Genomic DNA, 27,005 nt, shown 5'->3' on the forward strand with positions numbered 1-27,005 from the left:
GCTTTTTACTCACATTTTTATATAATTCTTTATGTGATTTATCATTGTTTATCTATGTGGCCATATGATTATAGGACTTGGGAGAATAATGATTTGCAATAGACAGCGCATTCAGTATCAGAAATAAAAATACAGCCAGACTGGTCTGCTACTGTGCCTTTCTGTGTCTTTGATATTCTTTCATGCTCAATGATGCACCTTGCATCTCCACTGCCTATCAGCTATTTGTATTTGTTCTTGTGAATTCATATTGAAAATTGATGCAGTTTTGAATGCTTTTATGGGTAATATATTTTTAGTTAGCCTATTGCATATCTGGACAAACGATCCACCTACCACTACTGTCACTATGAATGGTGGATAGAGGGCAGGATAGACCATTAGACCCAATAAAAAACACACAACCCTCTCTGTGCCCAATAAAAAACCACACAACCCTCCCTGTGCCCAATAAAAAAAAACACACAACCCTCCCTGTGCCCAATAAAAAACCACACAACCCTCCCTGTGCCCAATACAAAACCACACTACCCTCCATGTGCCCAATAACAAACCACACAACCCTCCCCTGTGCCCAATACAAAACCACACAACCCTCCCCTGTGCCCAATAAAAAACACACTACCCTCCCTGTGCCCAATAAAAAAAACACACAACCCTCCCCTGTGCCCAATAAAAAACACACACAACCCTCCCCTGTGCCCAATAAAAAACACACAACCCTCCCCTGTGCCCAATAAAAAACACACTACCCTCCCTGTGCCCAATAAAAAACCACACAACCCTCCCCTGTGCCCAATACAAAACCACACAACCCTCCCCTGTGCCCAATAAGAAACACACTAACCTCCCTGTGCCCAATAAAAAACACACTACCCTCCCTGTGCCCAATAAAAAACACACTACCCTCCCGGTGCCCAATAAAAAAACACACAACCCTCTCTGTGCCCAATAAAAAACACACTACCCTCCCTGTGCCCAATAAAAAAAACACTACCTTCCCTGTGCCCAATAAAAAAACACACAACCCTCCCCTGTGCCCAATAAAAAACCACACTACCCTCCCTGTGCCCAATAAAAAACCACACTACCCTCCCTGTGCCCAATAAAAAACACACACAACCCTCCCTGTGCCCAATAAAAAACCACACTACCCTCCCTGTGCCCAATAAAAAACCACACAACCCTCCCTGTGCCCAATAAAAAACCACACAACCCTCCCTGTGCCCAATAAAAAACTACACAACCCTCCCCTGTGCCCAATACAAACCACACTACCCTCCCTGTGCCCAATAAAAAAAACACACAACCCTCCCCTGTGCCCAATACAAAACCACACTACCCTCCCCTGTGCCCAATAAAAAACACACTACCCTCCCTGTGCCCAATAAAAAACCACACAACCCTCCCTGTGCCCAATAAAAAACTACACAACCCTCCCCTGTGCCCAATACAAACCAGACTACCCTCCCTGTGCCCAATAAAAAACCACACAACCCTCCCTGTGCCCAATAAAAAAACACACTACCCTCCCTGTGCCCAATAAAAAACACACTATCCTCCCCTGTGCCCAATAAAAAACCACACTACCCTCCCTGTGCCCAATAAAAAAACACACTACCCTCCCCTGTGCCCAATAAAAAACCACACTACCCTCCCCTGTGCCCAATAAAAAAACACACTACCCTCCCCTGTGCCCAATAAAAAACACACTACCCTCCCCTGTGCCCAATAAAAAAACACACTACCCTCCCCTGTGCCCAATAAAAAACACACTACCCTCCCCTGTGCCCAATAAAAAACCACACTAGCCTCCCCTGTGCCCAATAAAAAAAACACACTACCCTCCCCTGTGCCCAATAAAAAACACACTACCCTCCCCTGTGCCCAATAAAAAACACACTACCCTCCCCTGTGCCCAATAAAAAAAACACACTACCCTCCCCTGTGCCCAATAAAAAAAACACACTACCCTCCCCTGTGCCCAATAAAAAACAACACTACCCTCCCCTGTGCCCAATAAAAAAAACACACAACCCTCCCTGTGCCCAATAAAAAAACACACAACCCTCCCTGTGCCCAATAAAAACCACACTACCCTCCCCTGTGCCCAATAAAAAACCACACAACCCTCCCCTGTGCCCAATAAAAAACACACAACCCTCCCCTGTGCCCAATAAAAACCACACTACCCTCCCCTGTGCCCAATAAAAAACCACACTACCCTCCCCTGTGCCCAATAAAAACCACACTACCCTCCCCTGTGCCCAATAAAAACCACACTACCTTCCCCTGTGCCCAATAAAAAACACACTACCCTCCCTTGTGCCCAATAAAAAAACACACTACCCTCCCCTGTGCCCAATAAAAACACACTACCCTCCCCTGTGCCCAATAAAAAACACACTACCCTCCCCTGTGCCCAATAAAAACACACTACCCTCCCCTGTGCCCAATAAAAAACACACTACCCTCCCCTGTGCCCAATAAAAAACACACTACCCTCCCCTGTGCCCAATAAAAAACACACTACCCTCCCCTGTGCCCAATATGAACGCAGTGCCCTTGTTTGGGTGTAGGGCCTGATCAGAGCCTGGAGGTACTGAGGTGCCGTTCCCCTCACAGCTCCGTAGGCAAGCACCATGGTCTTGTAGCGGATGCGAGCTTCAACTGGAAGCCAGTGGAGAGAGCGGAGGAGCGGGGTGACATGAGAGAACTTGGGAAGGTTGAACACCAGACGGGCTGCGGCGTTCTGGATGAGTTGTAGGGGTTTAATGGCACAGGCAGGGAGCCCAGCCAACAGCGAGTTGCAGTAATCCAGACGGGAGATGACAAGTGCCTGGATTAGGACCTGCGCCGCTTCCTGTGTGAAGCAACTCTGCGGATGTTGTAGAGCATGAACCTACAGGAACGGGCCACCGCCTTAATGTTAGTTGAGAACGACAGGGTGTTGTCCAGGATCACGCCAAGGTTCTTAGCGCTCTGGGAGGAGGACACAATGGAGTTGTCAACCGTGATGGCGAGATCATGGAACGGGGAGTCCTTCCCCGGGAGGAAGAGCAGCTCCGTCTTGCAGAGGTTCAGCTTGAGGTGGTGATCCGTCATCCACACTGATATGTCTGCCAGACATGCAGAGATGCGATTCGCCACCTGGTCATCAGAAGGGGGAAAGGAGAAGATTAATTGTGTGTCATCTGCATAGCAATGATAGGAGAGACCATGTGAGGTTATGACAGAGCCAAGTGACTTGGTGTATAGCGAGAATAGGAGAGGGCCTAGAACAGAGCCCTGGGGGACACCAGTGGTGAGAGCGCGTGGTGAGGAGACAGATTCTCGCCACGCCACCTGGTAGGAGCGACCTGTCAGGTAGGACGCAATCCAAGCGTGGGCCGCGCCGGAGATGCCCAACTCGGAGAGGGTGGAGAGGAGGATCTGATGGTTAGGTCTAGAAGGATGAGAGCAGAGGAGAGAGAGTTAGCTGTAGCAGTGCGGAGCGCCTCCGTGATACAGAGAAGAGCAGTCTCAGTTCAATGACTGGTCTTGAAACCTGACTGATTTGGATCAAGAAGGTCATTCAGAGAGAGATAGCGGGAGAGCTGGCCAAGGACGGCACGTTCAAGAGTTTTGGAGAGAAAAGAAAGAAGGGATACTGGTCTGTAGTTGTTGACATCGGAGGGATCGAGTGTAGGTTTTTTCAGAAGGGGTGCAACTCTCACTCTCTTGAAGACGGAAGGGACGTAGCCAGCGGTCAGGGATGAGTTGATGAGCGAGGTGAGGTAAGGGAGAAGGTCTCCGGAAATGGTCTGGAGAAGAGAGGAGGGGATAGGGTCAAGCGGGCAGGTTGTTGGGCGGCCGGCCGTCACAAGACGCGAGATTTCATCTGGAGAGAGAGGGGAGAAAGAGGTCAGAGCACAGGGTAGGGCAGTGTGAGCAGAACCAGCGGTGTCGTTTGACTTAGCAAACGAGGATCGGATGTCGTCGACCTTCTTTTCAAAATGGTTGACGAAGTCATCTGCAGAGAGGGAGGAGGGGGGAGGAGGATTCAGGAGGGAGGAGAAGATGGCAAAGAGCTTCCTAGGGTTAGAGGCAGATGCTTGGAATTTAGAGTGGTAGAAAATGGCTTTAGCAGCAGAGACAGAGGAGGAAAATGTAGAGAGGAGGGAGTGAAAGGATGCCAGGTCCGCAGGGAGGCGAGTTTTCCTCCATTTCCGCTCGGCTGCCCGGAGCCCTGTTCTGTGAGCTCGCAATGAGTCGTCGAGCCACGGGGCGGGAGGGGAGGACCGAGCCGGCCTGGAGGATAGGGGACATAGAGAGTCAAAGGATGCAGAAAGGGAGGAGAGGAGGGTTGAGGAGGCAGAATCAGGAGATAGGTTGGAGAAGGTTTGAGCAGAGGGAAGAGATGATAGGATGGAAGAGGAGAGAGTAGCGGGGGAGAGAGAGCGAAGGTTGGGATGGCGCGATACCATCCGAGTAGGGGCAGTGTGGGAGGTGTTGGATGAGAGCGAGAGGGAAAAGGATACAAGGTAGTGGTCGGAGACTTGGAGGGGAGTTGCAATGAGGTTAGTGGAAGAACAGCATCTAGTAAAGATGAGGTCGAGCGTATTGCCTGCCTTGTGAGTAGGGGGGGAAGGTGAGAGGGTGAGGTCAAAAGAGGAGAGGAGTGGAAAGGAGGCAGAGAGGAATGAGTCAAAGGTAGACGTGGGGAGGTTAAAGTCGCCCAGCACTGTGAGAGGTGAGCCTTCCTCAGGAAAGGAGCTTATCAAGGCATCAAGCTCATTGATGAACTCTCAGAGGGAACCTGAAGGGCGATAAATGATAAGGATGTTAAGCTTGGATGTTAGGCTGGTAACTGTGACAGCATGGAATTCAAAGGAGGCAATAGACAGATGGGTAAGGGGAGAAAGAGAGAATGACCACTTGGGAGAGATGAGGATCCCGGTGCCACCACCCCGCTGACCAGAAGCTCTCGGGGTGTGCGAGAACACGTGGGCGGACGAAGAGAGAGCAGTAGGAGTAGCAGTGTTGTCTGTGGTGATCCATGTTTCCGTCAGTGCCAAGAAGTCGAGGGACTGGAGGGAGGCATAGGCTGAGATGAACTCTGCCTTGTTGGCCGCAGATCGGCAGTTCCAGAGGCTACCGGAGACCTGGAACTCCACGTGGGTCGTGCGCGCTGGGACCACCAGATTAGGGTGGCCGCAGCCACGCGGTGTGGAGCGTTTGTATGGTCTATGCAGAGAGGAAAGAACAGGGATAGACAGACACATAGTTGACAGGCTACGGAAGAGGTTACGCTAATGCCAAGGAGATTGGAATGACAAGTGGACTACACGTCTCGAATGTTCAGGAAGTTAAGCTTACGTAGCAAGAATCTTATTGACTAAAATGATTAAAATGATACAGTGCTGCTGAAGTAGGCTAGCTGGCAGTGGGTGCGTTGTACCAAAGGACATATTTCCACTGGTCTAATGTCCATTGCTCGTGTTTCTTGGCCCAAACAAGTCTCTTCTTCTTATTGGTTCCCTTTATTAGTGGTTTCTTTACAGCAATTTGACCATGAAGGTCTGATTCTGCATGAACATCAACTGAACAGTTGATGTTGACATGTGTCTGTTACTTGAACTCTGTGAAGCATTTATTTGGGCTGCAATTTCTGATGCTGGTAACTCTAATGAACTTATCCTCTGCAGCAGAGATAACTCTGGGTCTTCCTTTCCTGTGGCGGTCCTCGTGAGAGACAGTTTCATCATAGCCCTTGATGGTTTTTGTGACTGCACTTGAAGAAACTTTCAAAGTTTCATCAGACCAGAGAATCTTGTTTCTCATGGTCTGAGAGTCCTTTAGGTGCCTTTTGGCAAACTCCAAGCGGGCTGTCACGTGCATTTTACTGAGGAGTGGCTTCCATCTGGCCACTCTACCATAAAGGCCTGATTGGTTGAGTACTCTAGGAAGAGTCTAGGTGGTTCCAAACTTCTTCCATTTAAGAATGATGGAGGCTACTGTGTTCTTGGGGACCTTCAATGCTGCAGAAATTTGTTTGTACCCTTCCACAGATCTGTGCCTGGACACAATTCTGTCTTGAAGCTCTACGGACAATTCCTTCAACCTCATGGCTTGGATTTTGCTCTGACATGCACTGTCAACTGTGAGAACTTATATAGACAGGTGTGTGCCTTTCAAAATCATGTCCAATCAATTGAATTTACCACAGGTGGACTCCAATCACGTTGTAGAAACATCTCAAGGATGATCAATGGAAACAGGACGCACTTGAGCTTTATTTTTTTACTACAAATTTGCGAAAATGTTTTCACTTTTTCATTATGGGGTATTCTGTGTAGATCGATGAGGATTATTTTTTATTTAATCCATTTTAGAATAAGGCATAACGTAACAAAATTTGGTAAAAGGGAAAGGGTCTGAATACTTTCCAAAAGCACTGTATATGCATGAGGGTGAGTAAGTACCAGGTTAAGGACCAAGACTAAAGGGGCTAACCTTACAAACCGATAACAATCCCCAAGGATCCCTGTATTGATTTTTTGGCAGGTAATTTGAATTTATGAGGTCTAGGTTCAAACTGGCAGCTGCACCCCATGTGTTGGTGTCTGTAATACACATGTGGACTGGGGTTAAACCACCACCTCACATATCTACCATAAGCATAGTGGATCATGTTTTTTGGAGGGATACTCTGATTACAGGTGTGTGTGTGTGGGAGAGAGAGAGAGAGAGATAACTGGAGGGGATTCCCTTTGATCAAAGACTCCCTGGAGGATTATTTACATTTCAGTTTTGCTATTTAGGCTGGAATTCAATCAGGTAATGATGACAGGTAATTGTGAAATGTGAAAGTTGCTATATAGTTTTTGAACACCTGATGGCGCAACAGTCCTTCAAATAGTTATGTGTTTAATCATCAGAAGAGGAAGCTTAGTGGTTAGGGGGTTGGGCCAGTAACCTAAAGGGTGCTGGATCGAATCCCCGAGCTGACAATGTAAAAATAATTGTTCTGCCCCTGAACAAGGCAGTTAATCCACTGTTCCGGGATACGCAGTCATTGTAAATAAGAATTTGTTCTTAACTGACTTGCCTAGTTAAATAAAGGTCATGTGTGTTGGAGTGTCAGTGTAGTATTAAGATTAAATGCAGGTTATTGTTAGTTTTGTCAAAAAGTAGGCATATAGAATTCTACATATTTTACAGTGTATAGATGGATATACCAAAAGGTGCCAAGGTCTAGGGCAGGCTATTAAAGCTGACCAATTTCATTACACTTTACATATTAGCTAGGTCTAGGTCTGTTTTTAGCTAGGTCTGTGTTTATCTTTGTTGCAATAAATACTTTTACGTATGCCACATGTTCTTTGTTCTTACGGTGATTGTTGGCATATACTGTCAATGCGATATCTACTGCAGCCGTCATCCTCCACATACAACACCCGTTCTGCCAGTCACATTCTGTTAAAGGTCCCCAAAACACACACATACCTGGGTCGCTCGTCTTTTCAGTTCGCTGCAGCCCCTGGAACGAGATGCAACAAACACTCAAACTGGACAGTTTTATCTCAATCTCTTCATTCAAAGACTCAGTCATGGACACTTACTGACAGTTGTGGCTGATTTGCGTGAAGTATTGTTGTCTGTGTCCAATGTCTTTACTATGTTATGTGTTTCTACCATGTTGTTGTCACGTTGTGTTGCTGCCTTGCTATGTTGTTGTCTTAAGTCTCTCTTTATGTAGTGTTATGTTGTCTCTCTTGTCATGATGTATGTTTTGTTCTATATTTACATGTTTTTATTTTTTTAAATCCCAGCCCCCGTTCCCGCAGGAGGCCTTTTGCCGTTTGTTCGGTCTTCATTGTAAATAAGAATTTGTTCTTAACTGACATGCCTAGTTAAATAAAGGTGAAATAAAAATAAAAATGATGCTACACTTTGCGCTGACGGTTCTTGCGCCCTATTTCTACCCCCCCCGCACGTGATATTAGATCGGAGCATGCGCACACATGGTTAGACTAGGCACATCTGCAATGACGTAAACTGAACCGCCCAGCCTGAAAAAGCTGCCAATTTGAAGCAGCTCGGAACTTGGCTGTGGTTCCAGACCGGGTATACTGTATTAAAGGGAGCTATACTTCATCTCAATTTAGCTGTGTTACATGCACTGTCCTAGACCTAGTCTATTTGCTATTATTAAGCAGAGTACTACCTGCGTTATCCAAAAGTAACAACTCAGCAAACACACCAAGTCTATTTTAAAAAGGACAGTTGGGCTATAAATTAGGTCTCCTTATTCTTGGGGATAGACTATTTTCTGCGAAGTTGTATTTTAGCCTGTGCTCCTCTGTTTTCTCAAGGGGAGCGAGCCACTGCAGTAGCGGTATGAGAGTCCAAGAAAAAGAGAATGGCATAAACCGAGAAGAGATGCACAGAGGAGAGAAGTGATCTGGCTACCACGGAACTCAGTGTAGACGAAGTCTATTGTCTGCAATCTGTACTCTACTCTCCACAGTTGGGTTTTGTCGCTGCCAATGAAAATGAAGACGGTAACTATCTGCTTGAAGTCTATCAGCACTCCATAGACACAACTCATGCACGTTTAACGGAGCCAACGCAGATCCCTCTTCTTTAAAACCTGTAGGCTATCCATCTTTAGAAAATAACAGAAAATGCAATGACTCATCTTTCACATTGTGGACTACATATTTTGGAAAATCTCTTTTGTGATTTTAACAACACGAGAAATAGATCAAAAGTGAAAAAGTATACCCTATAGGCACTTACAATTCCTGACACGGTGTTTGGTGAGTAGCCTAAATGTTGGTTAAAGTTGCAAACTTGCATCCACTATTTATTCCATAATTTGTATAGAACAGTGTATCTTTTAAAAGTGGTTTGATGCCTATGAGCACTTGGCATAGCCCAGGCTACTTGAACTTGCACTGTTACATTTGTAACTCACTAAAACAGATCCACATCTGTAAGAACAGTCTGTCTGTGTCGGCAAAGTCAAACAAACCCAAATTACTTGCGGAGATAGAGTGCCTAGGCTAGGCTACTAACAATAATGATTCCCGGCATTTTCAAACTCTTTTCGAAATCCCTAAAATAAGAACAGCGCTGGACTGTTTGTATTACATTCCAGTTGTAGTTGAATTACATAGCCTCCTAGATTAACAGGAGCAGTGTAAAGTCACTTGTTTTTATTTGAGCGATCGGTTGGTCGCTTGGTCGGTCGTTATGGTCTGATGTATTCGGGCCGAGTGCCAACTGTCTGGGTCAGACGGAGTGGCCAAGTAGATTTAGCGCTGCTGTCTGGATATGTGCAGCTATGTTGGTTATATAGCCTTTAGAGAAGATACAACACGCCGCTTCCAACACTGTGGATCCTATCCACAGATAGATACCCACCCGTACTGTCTTTACGCGCATCCGATAGATCAGAGGTGATTGGTGGAATTTACGCGTCATTTTCGCTAGGACCTAAACTTGGAACCTCGCCTGCGCTTGGTTCTAACAGTATGACATGCAATTTATGAGATGTGTGAGTGAGTGACCTTCTCTTTCTTGAAAAATATCCGGTAAGTGATTTGAAATATACATGTTTTTATTGATTGATTGATCAATTGCTTGATAGGTTAATAATGGATGAATGTGATGAATGTGTGCAACCTGTTATAGAGACAGGTGCTGTGTTGACTGGGGACGCTGGTGGACATCAGCACACGCTGCTTTTGTACTTGATCAATGGGTTGTTGTGGTTGTTAACTTGCTGTTGAACTGTGTGTGTCATAAACGTCCTTAAACACACACCTCTGGTTTATCAGGCTGGTTTAGCAGGCTGGTTTAGCAGTACTGGTTTAGCAGTACTGGTTTAGCAGGCTGGTTTAGCAGTGCTGGTTTAGCAGGCTGGTTTAGCAGTGCTGGTTTAGCAGGCTGGTTTAGCAGGCTGGTTTATCAGTACTGGTTTAGCAGGCTGGTTTAGCAGGCTGGTTTAGCAGTACTGGTTTAGCAAGCTGGTTTATCAGGCTGGTTTATCAGTACTGGTTTATCAGTTATTTTGTAGCAGGTATGCTTATTTACCTATGAAATAATGTATTCACAGGTATGCATATGGATTGGTCAAGACAAGCTTCCAATATAGATCTAGATCTATAGATCTGCTGCATGGGATGTGTTTGAAGAGACTGACTGATCTACTGCTGGATTCTAGCATCACCACCGTGTGGCTGACATGAGCTCAGAGGGAAACGCCAGTGAGGTCTGGAAGTGTCAGTTGCCCTCAGGAAGAAGCTGAGTGTCTCTGAGACATTCTCTGTGTGAGACCTGGATGAGACGAGAAGAGAAGGAGAAGTAGTGATAACATTTCCCACACAGAGAACCTAAAACCATGGGCTTGTTATGGTGCCAGGCACGCCGTACTGAACGTGTTTTCCTAGCCCATCAATAGCACCACCACCCCCCTCAACCCTCCTCCCCCCAATCCCATGTCAGACCTTTCTCTAAACTATGGACATTTTGTGGAAGACGCTGACTTGGATATTGATATTGAGTATGGTGGTGGTCATGGCTTCCTCTGAATTTCAAAGACTTTCGCACAACTCACAAGGTATGATTGCGCATTGCTTAATAACCTTTTACTGCAGTGGACTAAATCTGGTTCATACAGTGATTCATGGTCGTCTTAAATAGATCTACTTTGAAACAAAAGGATACACCTCAAACAAATGGTTATGGGCTTAAAAAAAGACGACACCTGTACCATGTTAGATATAGAGTAGAAATGTATTCCATTTTGAGTTTGCATCCCAATATTACACTTTATATACATCACAGAAGATTGAAATATACCAAAACTGTTTGACATAGAAATACCATTTTTATTTTTTATAACCTTTATTAATTATGAAAATTATGAATAACATTCCATCCATGTGGCCACTAGAGGACACTATTCGTGATAGACTGCATAAAAGGGGTTTGTGCACATCTATCAAGGTACTAGAAATGCTCTCCTTTAGAGAAAGTGATTTCTCTAAGCAGTGAGGCAGGTGTAGGCATGGTTGCTGCACATGGTCAGTGGTCAGTCAGTCATTGAGACATCTGTAACATCTGGTGATCCTGACCTCACTGTTATTTTAGAGGGATGAATCACAACCTGCTAGCTCTGGCACACTGTGAGGTTATGTCTGTCCTGTCACTGTCTGAGTTCCACTATAGACATACACTGACATTCTACTTTCTATGAGTCCTACTATCTGTAGTGTGTATCCTGTATGTATTCTGCAATGGCTAGATCCCTCTCATTTGTCTCTTTCTCTTCCTCATACACCCCTCCTCCGATGGCTCATCCCTCCACCCCCCCATTCATTATTTTCTGTAAAAGACGAGTACCTGTCCTACTTGCAGCACTTCCAGCTGACTGTGCCAGTGCGAGTGGACGAGAACGGGGACTTCCTCAGCTACACTGTGAAACATCACAAGCCCGGTCGCAGGAGACGAACCGCCGACGCCACCAACACCACCATTGGCCCAGAGCCAACCGACCACGCCGAACAGGACCCGGCCCAGTCCCGGCTCTTCTACAGACTATCGGCTTACGGAAAGCACTTTCACTTAAACCTGACCATCAACCCCCACCTGGTGTCCAAACATTTCACGGTGGAGTACTGGGGGAGAGAGGGCCTGGAGTGGAGACATGACATGGTGGAGAACTGCCACTATGTAGGATACCTGCAGGATCAGTACAGCTCCACCAGAGTAGCGCTCAGTAACTGTAAGGGCTTGGTGAGTACCATGGGATGTGTTTGGTTCGGCGGTGTGTTGGAAGGAAGCTGCTGTATGTAGTAGCCAAGCAGTATTGGAATGTGTGATGATGGGATGGAAGAGAGGACAACCTGATCTTTGTGTTTCGTAGAACACCCACCACCACTCTACTCCCCTTCATAGCTTTCTGTGACTTTAGTTTTGAGTATGTCTGAGTCTATTTGTGTATATTTGAGTGTGTTTGAATAGTACTCAAGGACCTGTTTTGTGTGGAGGCCAGGAGGCCCCCATTGACCAGTCTTCTCCCTGTCTGAGTCACAGAGAGTTAATACTATGCAGTCTCTCTGCTCTGCTCTGCTTACCTCAGACAAACCCACAGCTCTACAGGATTAGACAGAGTGTAGTTTGCTAAATAGCATGTTGGCCTCCCTCCACCTGGCACAGTGACACTGTTAGGATAGGGCACAGTGACACTGTTAAGATAGGGTACAGTGACACTGTTAAGATAGGGTACAGTGACACTGTTAGGATAGGGTACAGTAAGATAAGGCTGATGAGGAAAGTTCTCTACAGGATCATCAGAGCTTTAGTCACAGCCAGCCAGCAAGCCAGCCAACCAGGCAGTCAGCCATCCAGCCAGCCAGTCCACCCACTATAAAGAACCTAATATGCAGCCAGCCAGAAACCAGCCAGCCAACCAGTTAGTCTGTCCACTATAAAGAACCTAACACATTGCCAGGCAGCCAGCCAGCCAGTCAGTTCACCATAGTGTACCCCACACCTATCCTTCTCAATGGACTGTGACAGTAAACATGCATGCCTGTCTTTCTGTTTGCTTACTAAACAGTCAGGACCAACTCTCTTGTTTTGGGGATGCATCAAACTTTTCCTCAGGTTTCAGTTTCCCCAGATAAACTAATGCCCAGTCCCAAATCAACCCCTAGCCCCTAACTTACCCCTAGGCATTTGTTGTAGATCTGAAGAGGTTGGATGGATGAGTGCAGGCGATATGGTAATAGCTCCACACAGCCCCAGCCCAGGACTATCTGGTAGTGTCAGATCTATGAGACGTGTCTGTTTGGAGGTAAGGGATTATTACAAGGAGGTTATGAACGGGGCTTGAGTTTCTCCAGTGAAAAAAATAAAGAAAGGGATTGTGTTGCTTTCTTTGGGCCTTAACGAGGCAGCTAATCAAAGCTTAGGTATTGTTCCTCTTAAAGGTTTTGATCTTAGACTGATGGACTGACCAGACTGTCTTTGTTAAAACTCACCACTGATAGACTGGCCAGACTGTCTTTGTTAAAACTCACCACTAATGGACTGACCAGACTGTCTTTGTTAAAACTCACCACTAATGGACTGACCAGACTGTCTTCATTAAAACTCACCACTGATAGACTGACCAGACTGTCTTCATTAAAACTCACCACTGATAGACTGACCAGACTGTCTTTGTTAAAACTCACCACTGACAGACTGCCAGACTGTCTTCATTAAAACTCACTACTGATAGACTGCCAGACTGTCTTCATTAAAACTCACCACTGATAGACTACCAGACTGTCTTTGTTAAAACTCACCACTGATGGACTGACCAGACTGTCTTTGTTAAAACTCACCACTGATGGACTGACCAGACTGTCTTTGTTAAAACTCACCACTGATAGACTGACCAGACTGTCTTTGTTAAAACTCACCACTGATGGACTGACCAGACTGTCTTTGTTAAAACTCACCACTGATGGACTGACCAGACTGTCTTTGTTAAAACTAACCACTGATAGACTGACCAGACTGTCTTTGTTAAAACTCACCACTGATGGACTGACCAGACTGTCTTTGTTAAAACTCACCGCTGATGGACTGGTCAGACTGTCTTCAATAAAACTCACCACTGATAGACTGCCAGACTGTCTTTATTAAAACTCACCACTGATAGACTGACCAGATTGTCTTTGTTAAAACTCACCACTGATAGACTGCCAGACTGTCTTTGTTAAAACGCACTACTGATAGACTGACCAGATTGTCTTTGTTAAAACTCACCACTGATGGACTGGCCAGACTGTCTTCATTAAAACTCACCACTGATGGACTGACCAGACTGTCTTTGTTAAAACTCACCACTAATGGACTGACCAGACTGTCTTTGTTAAAACTCACCACTGATAGACTGCCAGTCTGTCTTCATTAAAACTCACCACTGATAGACTGACCAGACTGTCTTTGTTAAAACTCACCACTGACAGACTGCCAGACTGTCTACATTAAAACTCACTACTGATAGACTGCCAGGCTGTCTTCATTAAAACTCACCACTGATAGACTGACCAGATTGTCTTTGTTAAAACTCACCACTGATAGACTGCCAGACTGTCTTTGTTAAAACGCACTACTGATAGACTGACCAGATTGTCTTTGTTAAAACTCACCACTGATAGACTGGCCAGACTGTCTTTGTTAAAACTCACCGCTGATGGACTGGCCAGACTGTCTTCAATAAAACTCACCACTGATAGACTGCCAGACTGTCTTTATTAAAACTCACCACTGATAGACTGACCAGACTGTCTTTGTTAAAACGCACTACTGATAGACTGACCAGATTGTCTTTGTTAAAACTCACCACTGATAGACTGACCAGATTGTCTTCATTAAAACTCACCACTGACAGACTGGCCAAACTCTTATCCCCCTTTTATCCCCTCTCTTATCCCCCTCGTATACCTCCTCTTATCCCCCCTCTTATACCACATTATCCCCCTCTCATCCCCCTCTTTTACTTTGAAACATCTCAGAACAAGAAGAAAGCTCTGTTCCTCTATGCCAATCACAATTACGTGGAGAAAAACATGTGTTGCTGCGACCAAATGTACAGTATCATATGTTGAATTAGGTCTGTTTCGCCTCTGACCATTTTAATAGTACCAAAAATGGACAATGTATGAAATGTATCTGAAGTGTAATCTTGTAAGTTGCTAGACGTATTTGATATCTTGACATCACACTCTGCATTTATCAAATCGGTGTTTCTTGCCGGAGTGTGCCAAGTTGTCATATTTGGTTAATTGGTTTTGTTGTGGGTTTTTACGGAGGGAAACAGCATGCCAATGTTTTTTATAAACACATTCTGAAGTACTTTTTCAATTTATGTTACAAAGGGGGTGTTCAAGGGCAGAGAGCTGTGTACTTTGGTTCCAATCACAATAATTACAGCGCTGTTCTAGGTGTAATTGGTTGTTATAACATGATTTATCAAATTGCTTCAGAGTATGGGGTGTTTCTACATCTGACTGCAGTGCAACACACAGAGCAGAGCGGAACTGTTTGTTAGTTCTATGTGCTGCAGCCTTCAATGTTATGTGACTCAGGCTGTAACACACCATTAGCCATTTAGTCCTGACTCAGGTTGTAACACACCATTAGCCATATAGCCCTGACTCAGGTTGTAACACACTATTAGCCATTTAGCCCTGACTCAGGCTGTAACACACCATTAGCCATATAGCCCTGACTCAGGCTGTAACACACCATTAGCCATATAGCCCTGACTCAGGCTGTAACACACCATTAGCCATATAGCCCTGACTCAGGTTGTAACACACCATTAGCCATATAGCCCTGACTCAGGTTGTAACACACCATTAGCCATTTAGCCCTGACTCAGGCTGTAACACACCATTAGCCATATAGCCCTGACTCAGGCTGTAGCACACCATTAGCCATTTAACCCTGACTCAGGCTGTAACACACCATTAGCCATATAGCCCTGACTCAGGTTGTAACACACCATTAGCCATATAGCCCCGACTCAGGTTGTAACACACCATTAGTCATATAGCCCTGACTCAGGTTGTAACACACCATTAGCCATATAGCCCTGACTCAGGTTGTAACACACCATTAGCCATATAGCCCTGACACAGGCTGTAACACACCATTAGCCATTTAGCCCTGACTCAGGCTGTAACACACCATTAGCCATATAGCCCTGACTCAGGCTGTAACACACCATTAGCCATATAGCCCTGACTCAGGCTGTAACACACCATTAGCCATATAGCCCTGACTCAGGCTGTAACACACCATTAGCCATATAGCCCTGACTCAGGCTGTAACACACCATTAGCCATATAGCCCTGACTCAGGCTGTAACACACCATTAGCCATATAGCCCTGACTCAGGTTGTAACACACCATTAGCCATTTAGCCCTGACTCAGGCTGTAACACGCCATTAGCCATATAGCCCTGACTCAGGCTGTAACACACCATTAGCCATATAGACTTGACTCAGGCTGTAACACACCATTAGCCATTTAGCCCTGACTCAGGCTGTAACACTCCATTAGCCATATAGCCCTGACTCAGGCTGTAACACACCATTAGCCATATAGCCCTGACTCAGGCTGTAACACACCATTAGCCATATAGCCCTGACTCAGGCTGTAACACACCATTAGCCATATAGCCCTGACTCAGGTTGTAACACACCATTAGTCATATAGCCCTGACTCAGGTTGTAACACACCATTAGTCATATAGCCCTGACTCAGGTTGTAACACACCATTAGTCATATAGCCCTGACTCAGGCTGTAACACACCATTAGCCATATAACCCTGACTCAGGCTGTAACACACCATTAGCCATTTAGCCCTGACTCAGGCTGTAACACACCATTAGCCATTTAGCCCTGACTCAGGTTGTAACACACCATTAGCCATTTAGCCCTGACTCCGGCTGTAACACACCATTAGCCATTTAGCCCTGACTCCGGCTGTAACACTCCATTAGCCATATAGCCCTGACTCAGGCTGTAACACACCATTAGCCATTTAGCCCTGACTCAGGTTGTAACACCATTAGCCATTTAGCCCTGACTCAGGCTGTAACACACCATTAGCCATATAGCCCTGACTCAGGCTGTAACACACCATTAGCCATATAGCCCTGACTCAGGCTGTAACACACCATTAGCCATTTAGTCCTGACTCAGGTTGTAACACACCATTAGCCATATAGCCCTGACTCAGGTTGTAACACACTATTAGCCATTTAGCCCTGACTCAGGCTGTAACACACCATTAGCCATATAGCCCTGACTCAGGCTGTAACACACCATTAGCCATATAACCCTGACTCAGGCTGTAACACACCATTAGCCATATAGCCCTGACTCAGGCTGTAACACACCATTAGCCATATAGCCCTGACTCAGGATGTAACACACCATTAGCCATTTAGCCCTGACTCAGGCTGTAACACACCATTTAGCCATTTAGCCCTGACTCAGGGTGCCAATCATTTCACAAATGATTGTTGTTGTGCTGAACAAAGCATTCAACCGGGTTAATAATAATAATACTGGTTAATAATACTCATTAGTAAAACAATATGTTGATGACTATATTGAAAATGGTTATTTGTCAAAAGCAATTTCATATAAACAGCTTAAAATGGTTTACTGTAAGGCCATGTAGGCTGGTCGTACTTGGAATTACTTTTCGCAAAATTGTTAGATATTTTTTATGGTATTATGTAATTATTTAAAAACTACAATAAGATCAATTGAAATGTTGTGTTTAAGCGTGAGTGTTGTGACATTGTTTGCATTCTTTACTTATAACCTGTCTCTCTCGATGTTCTTGTTTCTCAACAAGCACGGTGTTATTACAACAGAAGAAGAGCAGTATTTAATAGAGCCACTCAAGAATTTATCCTCCACAACTTCCAGCCAATGGGACCAGGGAGAAGGACAGCAGCATGTTATATATAAAAAGTCTTCCATTCCCTCGCCGCAGCATCAACCCAGCCAACACGAGTTCAGCTGTGGCATCTCAGGTTGGTGAAAAATCTTCTCTGCACTCTGCTCTTCTCTCTCTGCTCTTCTCTGCACTGCTCTGCTCTGCTCTTCTCTGCTCTTCTCTGCTCTTCTCTGCACTTCTCTGCGCTTCTCTGCTCTTCTCTTCTCTGCACTTCTCTTCTCTGTTCTTCTCTGCTCTTCTCTGCTCTTCTCTTCTCTGTTCTGCACTTCTCAGCGCTTCTCTTCTCTGCTCTTCTCTGCTCTTCTCTGCTCTTCTCTTCTCTTCTCTGCTCTTCTCTGCACTTCTCTTCTCTGCACTTCTCTTCTCTGTTCTTCTCTGCTCTGCCCTTCTCTTCACTACCCTTCTCTCCTCTCTTCCCCTCCCCTCTTCTCAGCCTGGACCGACTCTGAACTGGGTGACTGACATAAACAAGCAGCTATACATAGCAGGACAGAGGATGTGCTGGTTTGGTTCTAGGCCCAGGTTCCGGTGTATATGACCATGCTGCTGTAAGCTTGACCCGTCCTGTCCTCCACTTAGCCTGGTGTATACACCAGAAACGGATCCTAAAAAGGCCTTGTGACTGGGCACTATAGAACTAGAGCAACTACTACCACTGAATTCAAATGGACACTCCTTTTCACATGAAGTGTTTTTATGAACAATACACATACTCTGGCTCTCCGCAGAGCTGTGTCCTGTGAGATGTGGTGTGGTGGGATGGGAATTGGAGGGGAACCAGGTGGATGTGGAGGTATTTGGGCCAAGGTCTTATAAGTAGCAGCGAAGGCTGTCACGGGCAGGAAGTTGACGTGCCCTGACATGTTCTATCTTATAGCCCTTCCCCAGAGCATCTGGGCCATAAAGGAAGGGAAGCCTTCAGCTGCAAGGTTCAAAGGACCAGATTCCCAATGTGTGTCTGACTGCCATTCTATCTCCAGCCCTCTCCTGGCTCTGCTCTGGCTATGCCTTCATGGACATACAGTACCAGTCAAAAGTTTGGACACACCTACTCATTCAAGGTTTTTCTTTCTTTGTACTATTTTATACATTGTAGAATAATAGTGAAGACATCAGAACTATTAAATAACAAATATGGAATCATGTAGTAACCAAAAAGTGTTAAACAAATCAAAATATATTTTAGATTTGAGATTCTTTGAAGTATCCACCCTTTGCCTTGATGACAGTTTTGCACACTCTTGGCATTCTCTCAACCAGCTTCACCTGGAATGCTTTTCCAACAGTCTTGAAGGAGTTCCCACATATACTGAGCACTTGTTGGCTGCTTTTCCTTCACTATGTGGTCCAACTCATCCCAAACCATCTCAATTGGGTTGAGGTCGGGGGATTGTTGTGTTAGCGTATGTCAGTTGTTTTGTCTGAAACTTTGACTTCCTGTCATGCTCATCGTAATGAGTAGACCAAGGCGCAGCATGCGTAGAGTTCCACATAATTTTAATAAACTGAAACTCACTGAACAAAACAACAAACAACCAAACGAAACGTAAGGCTACTATTGTGCACTCAGGCAACTAAATGTAGACAAGATCCCACAAACACAATGAGGAAGATGGCTACCTAAATATGATCCCCAATCAGAGACAATGATTAACAGCTGCCTCTGATTGGGAACCATATCAGGCCACCATAGAAATACATTTCACCTATTACGCCCCAACCAACACAGAGAATAAACAGCTTACTATGGTCAGTACCCACCCCAAAGATGCGGACTCCGACCGCAAAACCTGACTCAATAGGCGAGAGTCCGGGTGGGCATCTATGATGGATGACACAGGGCGCCGGGGGCGGCTCCTGTGCGGGGCGCATCGCCGGAAGCTCCGGAACGTGGATCGTTGCCAGAGGCTCCAGACCGTGGATCGTCGCAGGAGGCTCTGGACTGAGAACCCCTGCTGAAGGCGCTGTACCGCCGACCGTCGCTGGAGGCTTCGGACCGCAGACCGTCTCAGGAGGCTCCGGATCGCAGACCGTCTCAGGAGGCTCCGGACCCTAGACCGTCTCAGGATGTTCGGGACCCTAGACCGTCTCTGGAGGTTCCTGACCGTGGACCTTCTCAGGAGGTTCCGGACTGTGAAACAACACCGGAAGCTCTGGACTGGGAACTGTTGCCGGATGCTCTGGACTGGGAATTGTCGCCGGAAGCTCTGGACTGGGAACTGTCGCCGGAAGCTCTGGACTGGGAACTGTCGCCGGAAGCTCTGGACTGGGAACTGTCGCCGGAAGCTCTGGACTGGGAACTGTCGCCGGAAGCTCTGGACTGGGAACTGTTGCCGGAAGCTCTGGACTGTGGAGGCGCACTGCCTGATGCGTGGTGCCAGAACTGGTGGTACCGGGCTGGTGACACGCACCTCAGGGCGAGTGCAGGGAGGAGTCACAGGACGTACTGGACTGTGGAGGTGCACTGGAGGCCTGATGCATGGGACCGGTACAGGTGGCTCCGGGCTGATGACACCCACCTCAGGGCGAGTGTGAGGAAGAGGCACAGGACATACTGGATTGTGGAGGCGCACTGGAGGCCTGGTGCGTGGGACCGGTACAGGTGGCACCGGGCTGATGACACGCACCTCAGGGCGAGTGCGGGGAGGAGGCACAGGACGCACTGGGCTGTGAAGGCGCACTGGCGACACAGTGCGTAGAACCTGCACAGGATATCCTGGACCGAGGAGACGTACTGGAGACCAGGAGCGCTGAGCCGGCACAATCCGTTCTGGCTGAATGCCCACTCTAGCACGGCAACTGCGGGAAGCAAGAACAGAGCGCACTGGGCTGTGAATGCGCACTGGAGACACCGTGCGTATCACCGCATAACACATTTAAGTCATTTAGCAGACGCTCTTATCCAGAGCGACTTACAAATTGGTGCATTCACCTTATGACATCCAGTGGAACAGTCACTTTACAATAGTGCATCTAAACCTTAAAGGGGGGGGTGAGAGGGATTACTTATCCTATCCTAGGTATTCCTTAAAGTGGTGGGGTTTCAGGTGTCTCCGGAAGGTGGTGATTGACTCCGCTGTCCTGGCGTCGTGAGGGAGTTTGTTCCACCATTGGGGGGCCAGAGCAGCGAACAGTTTTGACTGGGCTGAGCGGGAGCTGTACTTCCTCAGTGGTAGGGAGGCGAGCAGGCCAGAGGTGGATGAACGCAGTGCCCATGTTTGGGTGTAGGGCCTGATCAGAGCCTGGAGGTACTGAGGTGCCGTTCCCCTCACAGCTCCGTAGGCAAGCACCATGGTCTTGTAGCGGATGCGAGCTTCAACTGGAAGCCAGTGGAGAGAACGGAGGAGCGGGGTGATGTGAGAGAACTTGGGAAGGTTGAACACCAGACGGGCTGCGGCGTTCTGGATGAGTTGAAGGGGTTTAATGGCACAGGCAGGGAGCCCAGCCAACAGCGAGTTGCAGTAATCCAGACGGGAGATGACAAGTGCCTGGATTAGGACCTGCGCCGCTTCCTGTGTGAGGCAGGGTCGTACTCTGCGGATGTTGTAGAGCATCAACCTACAGGAACGGGCCACCGCCTTGATGTTGGTTGAGAACGACAGGGTGTTGTCCAGGATCACGCCAAGATTCTTAGCGCTCTGGGAGGAGGACACAATGGAGTTGTCAACCGTGATGGCGAGATCATGGAACGGGCAGTTCTTCCCCGGGAGGAAGAGCAGCTCCGTCTTGCCGAGGTTCAGCTTGAGGTGGTGATCCGTCATCCACACTGGTATGTCTGCCAGACATGCAGAGATGCGAGTCGCCACCTGGTCATCAGAAGGGGGAAAGGAGAAGATTAATTGCGTGTCGTCTGCATAGCAATGATAGGAGAGACCATGTGAGGTTATGACAGAGCCAAGGGACTTGGTGTATAGCGAGAATAGGAGAGGGCCTAGAACAGAGCCCTGGGGGACACCAGTGGTGAGAGCGCGTGGTGAGGAGACAGATTCTCGCCACGCCACCTGGTAGGAGCGACCTGTCAGGTAGGACGCAATCCAAGCGTGGGCCGCGCCGGAGATGCCCAACTCGGAGAGGGTGGAGAGGAGGATCTGATGGTTCACAGTATCGAAGGCAGCCGATAGATCTAGAAGGATGAGAGCAGAGGAGAGAGAGTTAGCTTTAGCAGTGCGGAGCGCCTCCGTGATACAGAGGAGAGCAGTCTCAGTTGAATGACTAGTCTTGAAACCTGACTGATTTGGATCAAGAAGGTCATTCAGAGAGAGATGGCGGGAGAGCTGGCCAAGGACGGCACGTTCAAGAGTTTTGGAGAGAAAAGAAAGAAGGGATACTGGTCTGTAATTGTTGACATCGGAGGGATCGAGTGTAGGTTTTTTCAGAAGGGGTGCAACTCTCGCTCTCTTGAAGACGGAAGGGACGTAGCCAGCGGTCAGGGATGAGTTGATGAGCGAGGTGAGGTAAGGGACAAGGTCTCCGGAAATGGTCTGGAGAAGAGAGGGGATAGGGTCAAGCGGGCAGGTTGTTGGGCGGCCGGCCGTCACAAGACGCGAGATTTCATCTGGAGAGAGAGGGGAGAAAGAGGTCAGAGCACAGGGTAGGGCAGTGTGAGCAGAACCAGCGGTGTCGTTTGACTTAGCAAACGAGGATCGGATGACGTCGACCTTCTTTTCAAAATGGTTGACGAAGCCATCTGCAGAGAGGGAGGAGAAGGTGGCAAAGAGCTTCCTAGGGTTAGAGGCAGATGCTTGGAATTAAGAGTGGTAGAAAGTGGCTTTAGCAGCAGAGACAGAGGAGGAAAATGTAGAGAGGAGGGAGTGAAAGGATGCCAGGTCCGCAGGGAGGCGAGTTTTCCTCCATTTCCGCTCGTCTGCCCGGAGCCCTGTTCTGTGAGCTCGCAATGAGTCATCGAGCCACGGAGCGGGAGGGGAGGACCGAGCCGGCCTGGAGGATAGGGGACATAGAGAGTCAAAGGATGCAGAGAGGGAGGAGAGGAGGGTTGAGGAGGCAGAATCAGGAGATAGGTTGGAGAAGGTTTGAGCAGAGGGAAGAGATGATAGGATGGAAGAGGACAGAGTAGCGGGGGAGAGAGAGCGAAGGTTGGGACGGCGCGATACCATCCGAGTAGGGTCAGTGTGGGAGGTGTTGGATGAGAGCGAGAGAGAAAAGGATACAAGGTAGTGGTCGGAGACTTGGAGGGGAGTTGCAATTAGGTTAGTGGAAGAACAGCATCTAGTAAAGATGAGGTCGAGCGTATTGCCTTCCTTGTGAGTAGGGGGGGAAGGTGAGAGGGTGAGGTCAAAAGAGGAGAGGAGTGGAAAGAAGGAGGCAGAGAGGAATGAGTCAAAGGTAGACGTGGGGAGGTTAAAGTCGCCCAGAACTGTGAGAGGTGAGCCGTCCTCAGGAAAGGAGCTTATCAAGGCATCAAGCTCATTGATGAACTCTCCGAGGGAACCTGGAGGGCGATAAATGATAAGGATGTTAAGCTTGAAAGGGCTGGTAACTGTGACAGCATGGAATTCAAAGGAGGCGATAGACAGATGGGTAAGGGGAGAAAGAGAGAATGACCACTTGGGAGAGATGAGGATCCCGGTGCCACCACCCCGCTGACCAGAAGCTCTCGGGGTGTGCGAGAAAACGTGGGCGGACGAAGAGAGAGCAGTAGGAGTAGCAGTGTTGTCTGTGGTGATCCATGTTTCCGTCAGTGCCAAGAAGTCGAGGGACTGGAGGGAGGCATAGGCTGAGATGAACTCTGCCTTGTTGACCGCAGATCGGCAGTTCCAGAGGCTACCGGAGACCTGGAACTCCACGTGGGTCGTGCGCGCTGGGACCACCAGATTAGGGTGGCCGCGGCCACGCGGTGTGGAGCGTTTGTATGGTCTGTGCAGAGAGGAGAGAACAGGGATAGACAGACACATAGTTGACAGGCTACAGAAGAGGCTACGCTAATGCAAAGGAGATTGGAATGACAAGTGGACTACACGTCTCGAATGTTCAGAAAGTTAAGCTTGCGTGGCAAGAATCTTATTGACTAAAATGATTAAAATGATACAGTACTGCTGAAGTAGGCTAGCTGGCAGTGGGTGCGTTGTTGACACTACACTAATCAAGTCGTTCCGTTGAGTGTAATAGTTTCTGCAGTGCTGCTATTCGGGGGCTAGCTGGCTAGCTAGTAGTGTTGTTTATGTTACGTTGCGTTAAAAGAACGACAATAGCTGGCTAGCTAACCTAGAAAATCGCTCTAGACTACACAATTATCTTTGATACAAAGACGGCTATGTAGCTAGCTATGTAGCTAGCTACGATCAAACAAATCAAACCGTTGTACTGTAATGAAATGAAATGAAAATGTGATACTACCTGTGAATGCGACCGGGTTGTGAGTCTATTCGGTAGACGTTGGCTAGCTGTCGGCTAGCTGTTGGCTAGCTAGCAGAGTCTCCTACGTTAAGGACGACAAATAGCTGGCTAGCTAACCTCGGTAAATTAAGATAATCACTCTAAGACTTGTCACGAACCGGCTCAAAGCCCGTAACAAAGGGAGACAACGTGGAGATAAGGAGTAGCAAAATCTATATTTATTAAATAAGTAACTAAGTATAATATACAATGGTGTGTGTAATCAGTAATCAGTAGTGTAAGTGAGTGTTTTGCATGCATGAATGTGATAATGCAGGGTGATGAAAGGTGCCAAAGCAAACAAACAAAAGGCCACCAAGAACCACAACAGAATCTACAACAGGTGTCTGCATGGAGAGAGTCTCCTCCATGAATGTGGAAGAGGTCTATTTATCCTGGGAGACACCTGGCCCAGGTGTTTCCCATGTAGCTGACGACCCTCTCAACTCCGCCCACCGGCATCCTAATAAGGAAACAAGAACAAAGACAGAATACGGCAGACAGAGTGGGAGGGTCGTCACAGACTACACACTCTAAACCTAAACTACACAATTATCTTGGATACGAAGATACGAAGACAGCAAAGACAGCTATGTAGCTAGCTAACACTACACTAATCAAGTCGTTCAGTTGAGTGTAATAGTTCTACAGTGCAGCTAATCGGTGGACATTAGCTAGCTGGCTAGTGAAGACTACGTTAGGACGGCGAAATACGATAATTACGCAATTATCTTTGATACAAAGACGGCTATGTAGCTAGCTAAGAAGAAATTGCTAAGATTAGACAAATCAAACCGTTGTGCTATAATGAAATGTAATGAAATGTAATGAAAAAGTTATACTACCTGCGGGAGCGAAGTGCCGATGCGACCACTCGCTCCAACCCGGAAGTTTCCACGGTGCCTGACCAGTCACACGCTCCACACGGTAAGTACGGGGAGTTGGCTCAGGTCTAAATCCTGACTCTGCCAATCTCCCCATGTGCCTCCCCCCACATTTTTTTGGGGGGGCTGCCTCTCGTGCTTCCGTCGTTGTTCTGTCGTTGTTCTATCTCCTCGTATCGTCGCTGTTCCGATCTCGCTGCCTCCAATTGCTCTCTTGGACGGCGATACTCTCCGGCCTGCATCCAGGGTCCTTCTCCATCCAGGATTTCCTCCCATGTCCATTCCTCCTGGCCACCCTGCTTGGTCCGTTTAATGTGGGATCTTCTGTCACGCTCGTCGTAATGAGTAGACAAAGGCGCAACGTGCGTAGAGTTCCACATAATTTGAATAAAACATAACTCACTGAACAAATAATCAAATAACCAACCAAACGAAACGTGACACTACTGTTGTGCACTCAGGCAACTAAATGTATACTAGATCCCACAAACACAATGAGGAAGATGGCTACCTAAATATGATCCCCAATCAGAGACAACGATTAACAGCTGCCTCTGATTGGGAACCATATCAGGCCACCATAGAAATACATTTCACCTAGATGACCCACCCAAGTCACTATCACACCCCAACCAACACAGAGAATCAACAGCTTACTATGGTCAGGGCGTGACAGTTCCCCCTGCTGCTATTGGACCAGGGTTCTCTTGGAAAGTAGATGTTATCTCAATGAGAAGAACCTGTATAAATAAATATTTTAAAAAGTAATAATAATAATTGTGGTGGCCAGGTCATGCAGCACTCCAACACTCTCCTTGGTCAAATAGCCCTTACATAACCTGGAGGTGTGTTTGGTCATTGTCCTGTTGAAAAACAAATGATAGTCCAACTAAGCGCAAACCAGATGGGATGGCATATCTCTGCAGAATGCTGTGGTAGCCATGCTGGTGTGAATTTAATTCTGGGGCGGCAGGGTAGCCTAGTGGTTAGAGCGTTGGACTAGCCGAAAGGTTGCAAGTTTGAATCCCCGAGCTGACAAGGTACAAATCTGTCATTCTGCCCCTGAACAGGCAGTTAACCCACTGTTCCTAGGCCGTCATTGAAAATAAGAATTTGTTCTTAACTGACTTGCCTAGTAAAATAAAGGTAAAATAAAAATAAAATGTAAATAAATCACAGACAGTGTCACCAGCAAAGCACCCCCACACCATGACACCTCCTCCTCCATGCTTCACGGTGGAAACCACACACGCGGAGATCATCTGTTCACCTACTCTGCATCTCACAAAGACACTGCGGTTGGAACCAACAATCTCATCAGGACAGATTTCTACCGGTCTAATATCCATTGCTCACGTTTCTTGGCCCAAGCAAGTCTCTTCTTCTTATTGGTGTCCTTTGGTAGTGGTTTCTTTGCAGCAATTTGTCCATGAAGTCCTGATTCACACAGTCTCCTCTGAACAGTTGATGTTGAGATGTGTCTGTTACTTGAACTCTGTGAAGCATTTATTTGGGCTGCTATTTCTGAGGCTGGTAGCTCTAATGAACTTATCCTATGCAGCAGAGGTAACTCTGGGTCTTCCTTTCCTGTGGCGGTCCTCATGAGAGCCAGTTTCATCATAGCGCTTAATGGTTTTTGCGACTGCACTTGAAGAAACTTTCAAATTTATTGAAATGTTCCAGATTGACTGACCTTCATGTCTTAAAGTAATGGACTGTTGTTTCTATTTGCTTATTTGAACTGTTCTTGTCATATTATGGACTTGGTATTTTACCAAATAGGGCTATCTTCTGTATATCACCCCTACCTTGTCACAACACAACTGATTGGCTCAAACGCATTAAGGAGGTAAGAAATTACACAAATGTATTTTTAACAAGTCACACCTGTTAATTGAAATGCATTTCAGGTGACGACCTCATGAATCTGTTTGAGTGAATTCGGGTCCGACTTACATTTCAGGTGACGACCTCATGAATCTGTTTGAGTGAATTCGGGTCCGACTTACATTTCAGGTGACGACCTCATGAATCTGTTTGAGTGAATTCGGGTCCGACTTACATTTCAGGTGACGACCTCATGAAGCCTTTTGAGAGAATTCCAAGTGTGCAAAACTGTCCTCAAGGCAAAGGTTGGAATCTCAAATATATATAAAAAAAATCATGTTAAACACTGTTTTGTTTTCTACTTTATTC

The 27,005-nt window shown here is 46.9% G+C and overlaps 1 protein-coding gene across 1 annotated transcript in view; it reads left to right on the forward strand.

Moving 5' to 3' along the window:
• Positions 1–8,101: 8,101 nt before the first annotated feature.
• Positions 8,102–27,005, forward strand: part of LOC124000157 (A disintegrin and metalloproteinase with thrombospondin motifs 6-like) — a 247,176-nt gene continuing 228,272 nt past the window's right edge. Inside the window, exons 1-4 of the mRNA XM_046306337.1 lie at positions 8,102–8,546; positions 10,106–10,609; positions 11,387–11,787; positions 17,428–17,608. Coding sequence (XP_046162293.1) covers positions 10,510–10,609; positions 11,387–11,787; positions 17,428–17,608 — 682 coding nt within the window. The 5' untranslated portion in view covers positions 8,102–8,546; positions 10,106–10,509. The remainder of the gene's footprint in view (positions 8,547–10,105; positions 10,610–11,386; positions 11,788–17,427; positions 17,609–27,005) is intronic.

The sequence above is a fragment of the Oncorhynchus gorbuscha genome, linkage group LG16, assembly GCF_021184085.1.
Source record: "Oncorhynchus gorbuscha isolate QuinsamMale2020 ecotype Even-year linkage group LG16, OgorEven_v1.0, whole genome shotgun sequence".
Lineage (NCBI taxonomy): Eukaryota > Metazoa > Chordata > Actinopteri > Salmoniformes > Salmonidae > Oncorhynchus > Oncorhynchus gorbuscha.